Genomic DNA, 15,698 nt, shown 5'->3' on the forward strand with positions numbered 1-15,698 from the left:
CTAATAATGTGTGTACAGGTAGTAAACTACTCTCAGTTCCCAACACACTCTTATGTTCTTGTGACACAGGGACTTGGACTCTGCAAATTACATGGCACATTTCCTTTCCAGCATCCTTGTTTTTTAAAAAATGTGCCAATAAAGGTGTTGTGAGTTTACTATGTCAGAAACATGAATGAACACTGTTGATGTCTTTCTACAATGTCAGAATTCATTGAATAACAATAAATTAGCAAGGTACAATAATTTCAGTGCCAGCAATTTGCCAGATACCCCACTTTCCTTAATAACCCTAGCCAAGGAGAACACGTGTTTTTTTATGTGTATGAGTGTTATGTCTGCTTGTAAGTGTACCTGTGTCATGCAGTGCCTGAGGAGGACAGAAGAGGGCACCAGATCCCCTGGAACTGGAGTTATGAATGGTTGTTAGCGGCCATGTGGGTGCTGGGATTGAAACCCAGGTCTTCTGCGAGAACAGCCAGTGGTCTTAACCACTGAGCCATCTCTCCAATCCTTTTTCTTGGTCTTTTTGAGACAGGGTCTTCCTGTAGTCCCAGCTGGCCTAGAAATCACTATGCAGATTAGGCTGGCCTCAATGTCACAGAGATCTCTCTGCCTCTCTCTGCTTCCCAAGTGCTGGGATTAATGGCACGATCCACCACAACCAGACCCTGCATTCTATTTTTTTATGTCCAATTACCTGGATAGCTTGTATAAAACAATATTTACCTGAGTTTATCATTGCCTTTAGTCCCAGCTGGCCTAGAAATCACTATGCAGATTAGGCTGGCCTCAATGTCACAGAGATCTCTCTGCCTCTCTCTGCTTCCCAAGTGCTGGGATTAATGGCACGATCCACCACAACCAGACCCTGCATTCTATTTTTTTATGTCCAATTACCTGGATAGCTTGTATAAAACAATATTTACCTGAGTTTATCATTGCCTTTATATAAGCAATGTCTGTCACTATTTCTCAAGAAATATATTGTTATATTTAAAAAGAGAGAAAATAATTGCTTACAGCTTCACCTGGAAGACCCCTGGGCCCTATTTCTCCATCTTCTCCCTGTCATTGACAAAAAAGGAGGGCAAAGTGATGAGAATTCATCATCTGATGTAAAGTTTTAATTGTAAACATGTCTTATAGAAATAAAGTCTTGCTATACCCTCATTCCATCATCGCCTGGAAGACCTGGAGGACCTTGAGGACCTCTTTCCCCCTAAGGAATAAAGACAAAAAGATAGGCATAAGAAATAAGCAGGGTGTTTAAAAGTTCATCAGGACTCTTATATTAAACCTGAGCCATACTGGGCTCAGGGACCATTGCACAAGACTGTAAAAGTCAAGGGAAGAAGGTGGTTGACCACAAGGAAATGAGTCTTACATGCTCTTGGGGCCTTGCTCATATGAAACTTCAGCAGTGGTGACTGCATACAAAATACCCATGCAAACTCAATCAGACACAAACCAGCATAGAACTGGGGAAATGGGCAGAAGACCACAACTTTGGAAAGGCACTATCGGCAGGTGGTTACTGCTGAGTGAGCTTGAAGAGTTGATCTTCTTTAAGGGAGTAGTGATACATAGGCTGACACCAAGGGACATCTAGGTAAACAAACTTAACTCGATAGGCCTTAAGATACATATATGACATTGCATGAAGTCCTGTGGTGGGCTATGGAGAGGTGCAGATAGGCAAGTGGGGGGTAAATATGATTAAGGTGTATTGTATGAAATCACAAAAATTCAATTAAAATATTTTTTAAAAAGCTAAAAATAAGTTCAAAAAGAGTTCATCACGTGGCAGGCACAACAGGATCTGTTTCTTTACACTTTTTCAGAATATTAAAAGCTCAGTAAACTCTACCCAACTTGCCATACTGTATGCTAGGAGAAATGTTCCCTCAAATTTTATAAAAATTATTTACAGAAAATAAATATTAAAAACATTCTAGACATTTAGTTATAACGAAGTTAATAATTAAGAAAACTTGCCTAATGATTATCTTATGCATGAGTACACTCTGATGTCTTAAAGTAAAATATTTTTACTTCTAAGCAATTTCTAATAAATCAGTACAATAAAATGAAGACAAAAAGATTTTAGATTTCTTTGACCAAAGTTATATATGCATGATGACATGTATTAGGCATATTTAAGGTATATTGTTACACATTCACAGAATTTTATTTTCTTTCTCTATTTTCCAATTTACCCAAATGTAGCCCTGGGTTTATTCTTCATTCTAGTGAAGAAAGATGCAAATAACCCATTTTTTAAAGTTACTTCATTGTTTAATTTCACACACACACACACACACACACACACACACACACACACACACGCACACTGTTGCTACTGTTATTATCTTGTGGGTGGCTACTGAGCATAATGGCTTCTTTAACCTTACAAATTTGTGCTCTCACACTAGAATGTATATTCATATCATCACAAAGAAAAAATACCCTGTCAGTGTATTATTATATTAACGATATGTTCCTTACACGTGTCCTTTTTTGCATTATTTCCACAGACAAGATGTAAAGATTAAGACAATTATCAAAGGATGAAAATCTCATTTAAATATTTACACCTGTTCTACTAATGAGATCTTTGCCACACATGTGGGAATGAAGACCCTGCCTCTGTTGGTTTGCATACACTGATTACGGGCATGTCTAAGGACAATGAGAAAACTTACATTGACAACACATGCAAAACTGTATCTGTATTTTGCCAATATCCATTATATATACTAATTTATTTAATGGATTCATCAATATTCATGTAAACTTTGTTCTTCTGATTCTCGAAAACATATCTATACTAATTATATAATAAGACTCCTATTCTCCCTGGACAAAAGCAGTAAACATATCTTACCCTGTGACCTTTGTCGCCCGGCAGACCTGGAAGTCCATCAAAGCCTCGATCTCCCTGTAAAATCAAAATCATTATTATCATCACATTCCCAGTCTATATCAGGACTAGAATTTCAATATCAAGCATCATTTCATATACATAAATTTTATCTTAAAATATGAAATTGTCAAGAATAAACTGACATGCAGCCTGAACACACAGATTTATGAACTCCTCACCTTGGATCCAGGTTCTCCAGGCATTCCTCTTCCACCATCAGCACCCGGACGCCCCTGAAAACACCCAAAGCAAGATTAAGCAAACAGATTCCTGCTATCAAAGATAAAGAAACTGAATGCTCAGCTAAACTTTATAGAATACACAAGTAAAAATAGCCATACCCTTTTTCCAGGTTTTCCTGTTGGACCAGGTGGACCCTGGACACCTCGAGGGCCCTTTATGAAAAGATTTAAATCATTTTGAAGAAATCTTGGTTAATAACTCAAAAAAGACAATTTTAGAAACTGATACTCTCTATGTTCTTTCTTAGTCATTAAGCACAAGGAGATTATTTCTGTGCAAAATTTCTCAAAAGAAGAAGCCAGAAAAGCAATTTTCCTAAATGGCTCTTCACAGAAGAGACCATGCTACTTAATGTTTTATACAGATGTGTACATTTAAACAAAATGAATATGATGATATACTTCTAAACCTTATGATAGGAGTTGGAGAAATAACTCAGAGGTTAAGAGAACAGTCTTTTTTTTTCCAGAGGACCTAGGTTTGATTCCCAGCACCCACATGGAGGCTAACCCCAGTTCCAAAGGATTTGTGGCACTCCTCTGATCTCTGTAGGAATTATATGTCATGGGTATACTTACAGGCAGGAAAAACACTCATACATATAAAAAATAAATCAATAAACTTTTAAGTTCAAATTATTCATTTTAATTCAAAATAAAGTATTTTGCATTCCAGTGACTGAGCTCCATCCTTTGGAGTTTTGTTTTGTTCCAAGACATCTCTCCTGGCCTTTCTTTTCCTTCTTTGAATGTGCTCTCATAGACACTTTTTTCAATACACTTATCACAATAGATTTTAATCAGTTTTTATCACAGTTAAATCTCCTATTAGATTGTTATCTCTCCAAGCTTTGAACTAGATTTATTTCAAGTAAATACATCCACAACTTTGCACACTGCCTGGTACACGATTCTTCAGTTGTGTGCAAAATGCTTAAGAATCACTTTTTAAATGGAGAAATGCTCTATCATAGTGAAGGCTAACAATATTTGCTCTAAAAATTAAGGATGGGTTATCTAATAATCAGAGACTGAAGAGTGAACCTAAAAAGATGGTTGATTTGAGAGGGCTTTATCATGAACTCAGCTGGAAGGGAAGAGGAGAAATAATAACACAACAAATAGTACCTGTCTTTAATGAAAACATCCTTCTTTATATCACTTATTTTGGGGCCTTAGGGAATCAACAAAAACTATAAATTCTCAAACAATGCCACAGCATGCTTTCACACTCATCCATTTTGTAAATGTGTTTGAATTTTAAAAGCTTCATAAAGTTCATGGAACAATAAACTCCCAAGATTTTTATGTAGTGTTTTAATATTTTCCTGTAATTTCCAGTGAACTAGCTAGTGTTTTCCATCCTTTCAATGGCAGCATTAACAACACGTCCAAAGGAAGGCCATCATATACTAAATTGGTAAAATACAATGATCAATCTTTGGATTTTGTCAGAGGAAACTGTGCTGTTTCTGCACAATGAAAAGATGGTGTGGTGTTGATGCACTCAAGTGTAATGAATCTGAAAACCTTATGCTCTGTCAAAGGAAACAACAGTATGATTTCTTTTTGGTCTGTATTTTTTAATGTATAATTTTACTTGTAAGTTATTACTTGAAAATATACAAAATTGGAGTGATAAAGAACAGATCAGTAGTTAGCTGGTATTTAGGGATTACTCAAGGTTTTGAGTGTAAAGGAGTGATATTAAGAAATTGTTTGGTGTGAGTATATTTGAAATCTGTTCTAATTATTATGGTAATAAAAACTTATTGTACTATTACTATTTTTAATTTTAAGTAAATCTAATTCCATTTGGAAAGACCAAGGGATCAGTGGGAGGTTGTGAAAACAGGGTAATGGGGAATAAATATAATCAAATATACATACATGTATGACTGTGTCATACTGAAGCCAACTGCTAAATATAATTAAAATACGGCAATGCCAGGCATGATGGCACACTTTAGTCTCATCCCTCTATTCCAGGAACTCAGGAAGAGAGGCAAGCAGATCTCTGTGAGATCATGGCAAGCCTGGTCTACATAGTGAATTCCAGGTCAGCTGGGGCTGCAGGGAGACCCAAATACAAAACAAATCAAAATGTGAATGAAAAAATTAAGGAGGAAAATAAGGGGATAATCTATTAAAAACTTCTGTAGTCCAATGTAGATTTATATTTGTTCATACATCAGAAGCATTTTCATTTAAAAATGAAAGTATTTTGAAATCACATTAGTTATAACTTTGTTGATTTCTAGTGTATGTGGATTGTATAATGTAATAGCTCTGTCCACCTATTATTCAAAGACTAGCAACATCTCTAACCTAGTAAAATCTAAATATAAACTACAACCATTTTGAAGACTTTACCTACATCTTCACATTTTCTCTTAATTTTTTTCATTTCTAAAAATGTTCTTAAATAGCTTCTTTTAAGTGTGCTAAACAATCTTTATGAGACTATGTGCTAATTTACTCTCCAAGAAGCAAGGGTATAAGAAAGGAAGAAAGGACCCCTGTGAACAGCACTGCTTTGTTTTGCTCTGCTCCCCACAATCTGTCGCCAGCTAAGTGCTGTGGAGGCCTATTACTTTCAAACCTGTTCCAACCCACAATTTAAATACTGTTTAACTTAGTTATTGAGAACCAACTTACCTGAGGACCTGGATCACCACTCTCTCCTTTGGCCCCAGATGATCCAGGTCCACCCTATAGAGAAAAGAAAGGAGATAACTGATTAACTTAGCAATTACCTAAGCACATTTATCTACTATTTTCACTTGAAATATGCAAATATTCTTGATTTGTCAGTATGACCTTCTTTATACAATGAGCTGTTCATGTCCTCTGCAAAAAGTACTTTTCTTCTAGGGATATCGACTGCATTTCAATGTCTAAGCTGTATTTAAAGGCCTATGTTCCACTCAACCACAAACAAGCCAACCATGAAATCACGCTTGAAAATTTTGAAATTTTATTTAATATGTGATCACTCAAAAAAATGAGGTGAAGGAAGGCATTATCATCATTGAACTGTGGTATACTATTACGGCAGCATATTTTTACTGAATCACCGAGTTATATTTTCAGTGAACTTTGAGTTTATTTACAAGTATGGATTTTGAAAAATTGAAGGTTGTATAACCAGATATTTTCAGGTGCTGAATTTTATACAGTTTTTTGGACAGATGCTATTGCTGTTATTATAATTATCTTGAAATATCATTAAAGCGTTTTTCTTAAGATTGCTTTTTCCTCATAAAAATTACTAATTATATCAAATAGGTTTCACAGATGTTTATATAATTTAAATAGTGCAAAGAAAGCCTGTCATAATAATTGGGAGAAAACAAAACCAATAAATTGTTTTATATAGGAATTATGAAATTTTAAAACATATAGTAGGGCATACCTATTCCCTAAAAGTATTAGAACAATAAAGATGAATATGGTGGTGATGGTACACTTCATACTTTGGATGTTCCAGAGGCTCCTGGTTTATTTAAGTCATTGCACATTCTACTAGGTTAAAACAAAGTAAAACAGAGATTAAAATTTTGCTCAAACTGAAAAGCTTTCTAGAGCCTCCTTGTGGCATCAAAGTTAACAACTTCTCATCTGTCTACCGAGAGATGTGACAAGTCATGTTGAATTTTCAAATCCTCCAAATAAGAACGATCACTATTAATCTTTTAACAACTCAATCTTCTTTTATAATGTTTTGTTTATTATTTTTATATTTTTATGTGTATGCATGTATTGCTTGCATGTAGGTAAGTTCACCTGTGTCATGCAATGCCCACGAAGGAGAGAAGAGACTGTTGGATCCCCTGGAACTAGAGTTATAGACAATTGTTAGCTGCCATGTGGGTCCTGGGATTTGAACCCGGGTCTTCTGTAAGAACATTCAGTGTTCTTAACCTCTGAGCCATCTCTCCAGCCACTAACTCAATCATCTTACAAAAAAACTTTTTGCAAGAGAAAAAAACTAGAGTGTATATTATTTTGTAGTACTAATCACTGAAATGAATAGAGTATCAAATATTTGGCTTAATTATATCTTCTGTGTTATATCTTCTGTAGGTAGCACCACCTGTTCAACAGATTATAATTACTTTGCTCCTACCCTTATTCTAAAAATTATCACATAATTGAGAGTTACAGAATATGGACAGGAAATACCTTTTCTATCTTTTGTGTATATTTTGTACCATAGATCTTAATTTATCCAAAGCAATGACTAGATAAAAACCATTACATAAAATAATTTTTCAGTGGAAGACTGCATGCATGTATGTTAAACTGCTTATGCAAACTTGATTTCTAAATCTTAATGGAGAAAACAAATTTAAAATTTAAAATTAATAAATATTTGAAAGACTGTAATAAGAATGCTTATTTCAAAGAAAGCTAGAGGAAAATGGAGAAAAGACACAGAGAATTTTTCCCTCCATGTCTATGTTTAATTTTTGAGGAAACTAAAACGTTCAATTACAGAAAAGTAAATAAAATCAGCTAATCCTGACTATGGCATTGAGAATATTTACACTGTTTTCTCTTTGTCAATGTGTGATAGAAATGACAGGCCCCCATGCATGGTCGAGAACTGTCACCAGGGCATGCTCCCTTAGCCTCTTCTCATCAATGCCCTACCCTGGACAGATCCCCTTTCTTGTGTTTGCCAACATAAGTAAGGAATGAAATTCCTTTGTATAATACAGTTTTAGAGATAAGAGCCTGGATTGATAACCATAAAGTACAATTTTCCAAACATGATTGATCATAATATTAAATATGGGCACTCAGTAAAATCATGTGCCTTTAATCCCAGCACTTGGGAGGCAGAGGCAGGTGGGTCTCCATAAGATGGAGCCATCCTGGTCTCAGTAGCAAGTTCCAGGCCAGGAACAGAGAACAAAACAGAACAACACAACACAACACAAAAGGCCACAATCATCAGGTTCATTCAGAAGTTTCAGCTCAGAGTCTCACATTTAGGATTAAGAAATGTTTATTTTGTGAATTCATTTTGTATTTTATTTGTTTCTGTTTTTTGTTTTTTCAGAGCTAGGAACTAAGTCAAAACATTATACTTGTTTAACAAGTGTTCTACCACTAAAAGAAATGTCCAATCCCTGTGTCCAATAAAAAAGCAGCTCCTCAGTCACAAAATTTTGTAAAACCCTACCTACTTTCCTCATGCATACACATTTGAGTAACTACCAAGCAAATATATGTTATGTTAACTTTGCTTTCTCCTCTATAAGTGAGATTGTAGTGTCCTTATTTTTGTATTCTCAAAGGCAGAACAGAAAGAAAAAACATAACAAAAATCTGATAAGGCATTTAGAAGTATGTACAATCTAAGTTCTAGTGAGCAGAGTATCAGAATATTTTACATATGAATACATGAACTTTATTTTCAAATTTGATTAAAATGTAATAGCTTTTGCTAATATGTATCTACTAAAAACAGATAAGCTTTAATTATTAGAATTATCCATTCCATTTTTATCTCAGTAAACCCATTTTATGTGTAAGATAGATGTAATGGGACCTGGGTTATCTCTCCCAGGTGCTTGTTATAAAGATTAGATGGGATCAAAGACTAAAAAATACTTCACAAAACAGCAAACTATTAAAAAGAAAGTGAACTACTAGTATTTTTACAAACATGATATCATAAACTTGTCAGGAGTTTATTATAGAAAAGTTATTCACACTTTATCTGCAGTGTTACATTTTTGTTTTGTGCTAGGAATTGAACTTAGGGTTTCCTGCCTGCTAGGCAAGTGCTCTACCACAGCTCTATATCCCCAGCCTAGCATGCTAGCTTTTAAGAGAAAATGGATCTCTTTATCAAAATTTGAACAATCTCAGAAACAAGAAGTAAGTGAAAACTCTGATGGAATATTTGATTTGTGTATACAAAGTTTTCAAATTAAGAGAATTGTCAAAAATTAATCACTGAGAACGAAAGTTGAAAATTAAAACAGAATTATACATTCCCAGTGTAGCTTTCTTCAAGAAAATATACTGAAAGCATACAGCATCACATAAAAGTGCAAAATATGAATTTCATATTAACAAATATTTAAACTAGAGTATAAGTTTCATTCATTTTAAAATTAGAAAAAAATTTTGCTTTAACTATGATTTGTTCTCTGCAGTATATGAAATGCAGGGCATAGATTTTCTATTTGTAAACTATTACACTCTCTAACATCACATAAATTTCAAACTATATCAAGCTATTTTAGAAAAACATCGTTGACGTAGCTCATCAGCATGCTTGTTTGTGACTGAAGTGTCTCTTTTTCAAGTGTCTCTATTAGAGCAAGTAATATGTATGTAAAAGCAACCCATGAAGAAGAGGGCAGTTGGTAGTTTAAATCAACTATATTGCTGGCCATTTGGGTTGTTCAATAATTATCAAAGATTTCAAATATATTTCAAATAAAGTGAGAACTTTATTTTGTATAAAATTAAATTTTAAGAATTTAATATAATAGAATTTCATTTTATTAAGTGATTATGCAAATTAATTATATATATATATACCTCAAGTAATTGACATTGGATATGTGACTCAAATACATTTTTATTCTATGTATTTAATTTGAGAAGAACGTTGATAAAAGCTCCTGATCAGAATTATCAAAACCTGACTGGAAGGGACTTTAAAAGGAATCAATATATGGGACTGGCAGATAAGAGCACTGGTTATTCCTGTAGAAGACTTGGATTCAAATCCCAACACCCATATGGCAGCTAACACCTGTCCATAACTCCAGTTACAAGGAATCTGACACCCTCTTCTGACCTACAAAGGCATTGCATGAGAGGGGTGCACTTACACACATGCAGACATAACACTCATACACATAAAATAAAAATAAATAATTTAATGATAAATAAATAAATAAATAAATAAATAAATATTAGTCATGATTGATTACCTAGTCAGAGGTATGAACATTTTCTAGAAGAATACATGTAAAGATATAATAATTAGAAAATCTATCATATATTTCTGAATAACCTACCACAGGACCCGGTCTCCCAGTTAGACCCATTGGGCCAGGAGGGCCTCTCAAAGCAATCTAGAAGACAAGACAGATTAAGTTCAGGAATGCTATCTTGGAGCTATATTGTAATGAATGAGTCACTTCCACACAGTACATAATAACAAAGCAACAAGCATGTGCCAGAGTGAATAGAAATTTGATGATGAAAGGCAAGTTGCTAGAAATTCCTGTGTGATCCTAAACAGTTACAACTTGTACACAAACTTATAAACTTACTTCAGTAATTTAATCAGTTATGGAGGAGGGAGGGGTTCTAAATTTGATTAAGAACTGTTGTATGAAATCACAAAAGCTCAAAAACTTTAATCCAAAAAATGCTTTCAAACAAATAATTTATAAGAATAATTGTAGGAATCATTACTTGGTGAACATGAATACCTTTATATGTATAGTATGCCAATATCTAATAAATCCATGTTCTCATTATTCTTCAACATTATATAACCAAATAATATTTATCAGATTTAAGAAGAAAATGAACAAATACTGAAATGAGCTAATGCTTTCAATTACAAATTCATATTTTATATGTACATAAAAATATTACTATTAAAGTTATCATGGAAATAATATGGATATTGTTGTCATAACTATACAACCATAAATTTTATGTTTATTCTCTTCCTCAAAAAGAAATATAATAATATGAATAAAATCATTAAACAACTTGTGATTACTTTCTTTTTTATTGTCTGAGATTTTGTGTTAATTTTAAGGCAATAAAACTAGTTGAAAATAAAAAAAATCAAGAGTAATTATCTCTTCCATAGTAAAAGAAAGAAATTTCTTTCATACTGTGTTCTCATAATTATTTCTACAGTTACCACTCTGTGCTTCAGCAGAGAGAAACAGGATGTGAAAGAGAGAATGCTATCTATAATTCTCTCAAGATTTTGTTGAAAAATTGAATTTTATGTCAACATTAAATGCAGAAATACAAGGGCCAGTTAGAAGATATTCAATTGACAAGTGTCATTACTGGAAAGATCCATACATTTTTAGGACTCTCCACATAAATTGCATGTGTTGTATAGAATCACATTTCAGACATACACACTCCTATTTCACAATAAATGAAGTCATCAGAGTTCATCTGTTCTTACCCGAGCCTGCTGAAGAATTGCCTGAGCCTGGGCTTCCTGAGCAGAGATGGTAGGTCCTTTGGAGCCATCACCACCATAGCGGAACTAGGAGCAGATAACAGAAACTCAAAATGGGTCTCTGACAAATAGCTGAAACTAGGTCCCTTAAGCATTATATTACAATCTACTTAAAAAGGTACTATTTTACCAAAGTCCAAAGTAATTCTATAATGGGTCATCAGACACATACACAAGCATGTGCACAACACACACACACACACACACACACACACACACACACACACTTATGGTTATCTTGACCATTCTTGAGCAGTTCCACACTATATTCCTCTATAAAATTCTCAGGCTCTGATGAAATTTTTAGCTTGAAATGTAGTGTGAGTTACTTTTTTACTTTAATTATTTTTTTAAACTTTATTGCATTTAAACCGATTAATACATTTTTCATTAGCACTAGGGTAATATTTTTACATGAGAGTTAATATTAAAATAAATCATTCTTGAGAAATGAATAAAGACGTGAAAGACTTCTTTAAAAAGTTTCCAATGATAGTCAGCAGTGAGGTAAAAAGTATACTAATATTGTGCTAACTAATATAGAAAACCTGGATTTCTACAGGATTAGAAATACTACAAAAACTTCACTAACCAAGAATAGGCAAAGACTGAAACACAGCCTTCGGTGCAGAGATTGATGTTTGTCAGAGTTTTATTCAGTAAATTTCCCCTTGATTTCATGTACCTCTAAATTACAGAATGGTTTCTAGCTAATGATTCTATAAATAGGATTTTTCAGTTACATAATGACAAGATAAAAAATCATCTTTATAAAGCTTTAAAAAAAAAAAAAAAAAAGACTACCGGTAACATTAACATAGTTCCAGGAGGACCAGGTAGACCATCAGCTCCTGGTAAACCAGGACGTCCCGGAGGGCCCTAGGAAAGGAAGTAAAATCAACAAAATAAATTAATAAAATATAGTAAAGCAGAGTAACTTGTAATCGCTGAGTTTTCTGTATCTCATTTGCATCCACCATCTTCAGGTTAGTTGACCTCCTCTAGGTAAATATACCTAGATAGGATGCCTGACATTGTACTAGCTTGAAGGAACATGTGTTTATTTATTTGTTTTATATTTTATTTATTATGTTTATTTTATGTGTATGCATGTATTACCTGCATGTAGGTAAGTGCACCCATGTCATGCAATGCCCACAGAGGACAGAAGAGGCTGTAGGATTCCCTGGAACTGGAGTTACGGACAGTTGCTAGCTGCCATTGGGTGCTGGGATTTGAACCCAGGTCTTGTGCAAGAACAGTCAGTGTTCTTAACCGCTGAGTCATCTTTCCAGCCCCAATAATGTGTGTTTATTAATGTACAATCAAAGTAAGATGTTGATTCTGTTCACACTTTATTTTCAGCTTAAAACTGCATAAGGACTTCCTAGATTTTCTGGAGAGGAATCGGTGTGCAGACAAAAAGGGAAAAAGCTAGGTTCCTACAATTAAGAGAGTTAATGAATCAATCTAAATTAAGTATTATTTAATACATACTTAGATAATATCTATTTAATGTATCAAATACATAAATTAAACATATCCTCTAATTAATTTAAATTATCATATTTAAACACATACTTTATGAATAAAATCACTAAGCTTAACATGATAAAAAGAATATTTAATTTTATAATAATCACTCATAAGTTCAATACGTATATGTGTACATACATGTATATGTAGAAATTTGCATATGATAATAACACAGATGTATGTGATCACAGAGAATATTGTATACATAGAAATCTATGTGTGAGTGTATTACATCTATATGAAGTATATTTCCATAAGCCTTCAATAAAAGAGTATTTCTATAGAGCTAAGTCATATTTAGCAATAAAAGGAGCAAGAATACAATGCAAACGATCTACTTCATATAGAAATGCAGCATCAATTTTCAATGTTAACTTACAAGAAGAATCACTCAGAAAAGAGTGAAGAGTGACTCAAACAGGCAAGATATTTTTCTTGAAACATAATTTAAATGAGTTCGCCACATGCTTGAAAGAACTTGAAAGTCTATACAATGGTCTCTATAAAGAAACCACTCTTCATATTCTAAAAAAAAAAACCTAACATAATAGGCATAATTTCTATTTAATGAAATACTTGCAAATTCATTGGATAAATTGTCTGTATTCTCAAATACAGTGTAGAGATGTGATGAAAACCAGGAATACTGTTTGAAGGTGAATAAATTACAGAATTGAAAGTCTTCTGAAAAAATGGTAGTTTAAAAATAAGAAAATACCAATTAAAATTATTTATAAAAAGAAATATTAACATTCTGGACCTGGGAAGATGGTTCCATGGGTAATGGGCTAGCTGCTGGTCATTTTCCATCCGATTGTGAAGAACTGGGTTCAAATTCCCATCTTCTATATAAATTCTGGACAGATAAAGCTACCTGGCTATAATCACAGACTAAGACTGAAGGTCCCCTTGGCAAAGTGGCTAGCTTTGGACCATGCCTCAATACAGAAAATAGTGAGCAATTAAGGGAGACACCCAGGATCAACCTCAGTCTCACACATGCAATCCCACATATGTGTATGCACTCTCCCATACACAGGAGTGCCCACAAACATGGGAACATGCACGCATACTCAGGCACACTGCACACACATATCCATGCAATGTGTAATTAAAGCAATAACTCCATCAAAATGAATGAAAGAAGCAGCCCACGTAAGGAAAATGAAGACTGCTTAATATGTAGCTTATGTCACCTTAATTTAGTCTCTCATCCAGACAAGAATTCCTGAAGTGGTTAAAAGCTTTATTCCTTAAATGTAAATAAAAATATTTTGAGTTTAAAAATCATGAATACATGAAAGGCAAGAATTAACTGCATTTCTGATCCATTATTTTTAAAAGAGCAAAAGGAAAAACATTGTTATTTGTAGATGAGAGAAAAGGAGAAACTGTGCTGTACAAGAGGAGTTTGCAGAGATGAGAATGACACACAAATGACCTACTGCATCATGGAACCCAGACCTTGACCTTTAAGTTCTTATGTTTCTTAACATATTCTAAGAGCTTTCAACTATCTATGAGAATCTCAAGAAAATATAATTTGAACTCAAATATGAAAAACTGAATCCATTGTAACGGTTCACGTAGATAGGGAAATTGAAGACTTACCACAAATAAATCCTTTATCCTCACTTAAGTCTGCAAAGTTAACTAAACTATCCCCTGAATGTGTGAACTTCCCACTTCTACTGCTCCCAACACAAGGACAACAGATTAAGTTGCAGAATATGCTCTAGTTGTTTTTTTTTTTTAAGTCTGTTTCCTGCTTTTGTAAAGTGACCATCCTTCAACTTACCCTATCACCAGGGTCACCGGGGGGCCCAGAGGGGCCTTGGAGACCTGGAGGGCCCATAAGACCCTGCAGAGAAACAAACCAGAATCAGTTTTCCACCTCATTAATGTTCAGGCAAATTCATCTTCCTAAAATCAAAGGCACCTCATTTATATTTCATAAATATAATCTTGTTTCCCAAATAATTGCCCTTTTTAACTTCCCATGAAAATACAACATATAAGAAATGCTCTGTAACCAGCACAACAGCTCCTCTATTAGGCTGTGCTCAGGGTAGAGGGAAACGCAACTAAAAACAGGAAAGGAGAGCACGCTAACGACAGTTCCTTAGGTGGAAGCTGTCAGGAATGCTTCCTGAAGAAATGGTCATTCATAAGATTAGGCTTCAAAACTGTGGTAGTAAGGTTGAAAATAGAGAAATCACTTAGCGTGACAGCATTTTAATATTTGGTTTTAAAAGTACTTAAGAGCATCAATATCATATTTTATTTTACATATCAAAAATTTAATTATTACACAGAAACACATACACATACACACACACAAAGGATTCCTTCAAAAGTCTAAACAGCTAAGCTACCTGAACGTGGCACACTGAGTGGTGACTACCTCACCTGGAAGTGAGGAAGCAATCTGATAATTATCTTATGTAGAAGTACAGACACCAGCTGTCTATACAGAATTTTTGATTCCATGCACCAAAGTACAAATACCTCCTTATTTTTTTTTTAAAAAAGAAAGAAGCTTCCCAGAATAGTAGCATAAACTTACAACCCCAGCAATCAAGAGGCAGAGGCAAGATTGTGAATTCCAGGTCAGCCTGAGCTGCACAGCCACTGAGACCCTGCCTCAAAAACAAAAGCTGAATTATAAATAACTTTCTTTTTTCTCAAATAAATTTCTGGTAGAAAAATTAACCTTTAGGCCAAAGAGATTGCTCAATGTGTA

At 34.1% G+C, this 15,698-nt stretch overlaps 1 protein-coding gene across 1 annotated transcript in view; it reads right to left on the reverse strand.

The window, feature by feature from the left end:
• The window catches only part of Col11a1 (collagen type XI alpha 1 chain), a 227,622-nt gene that overhangs the window by 120,516 nt on the left and 91,408 nt on the right, over nt 1-15,698 (reverse strand). The window contains exons 11-20 of the mRNA XM_008855066.3: nt 14,754-14,816; nt 12,224-12,298; nt 11,363-11,446; nt 10,218-10,274; nt 5,827-5,880; nt 3,268-3,321; nt 3,106-3,159; nt 2,888-2,941; nt 1,169-1,222; nt 1,024-1,068 (exon numbers count right to left, since the gene is read on the reverse strand). Of these exons, the coding sequence (XP_008853288.1) occupies nt 1,024-1,068; nt 1,169-1,222; nt 2,888-2,941; nt 3,106-3,159; nt 3,268-3,321; nt 5,827-5,880; nt 10,218-10,274; nt 11,363-11,446; nt 12,224-12,298; nt 14,754-14,816 (594 nt within the window). The remainder of the gene's footprint in view (nt 1-1,023; nt 1,069-1,168; nt 1,223-2,887; nt 2,942-3,105; nt 3,160-3,267; nt 3,322-5,826; nt 5,881-10,217; nt 10,275-11,362; nt 11,447-12,223; nt 12,299-14,753; nt 14,817-15,698) is intronic.

Source organism: Nannospalax galili, unplaced genomic scaffold (genome assembly GCF_000622305.1).
Source record: "Nannospalax galili isolate Female #2095 unplaced genomic scaffold, S.galili_v1.0 scaffold767, whole genome shotgun sequence".
NCBI classification, from domain to species: Eukaryota; Metazoa; Chordata; class Mammalia; order Rodentia; family Spalacidae; genus Nannospalax; species Nannospalax galili.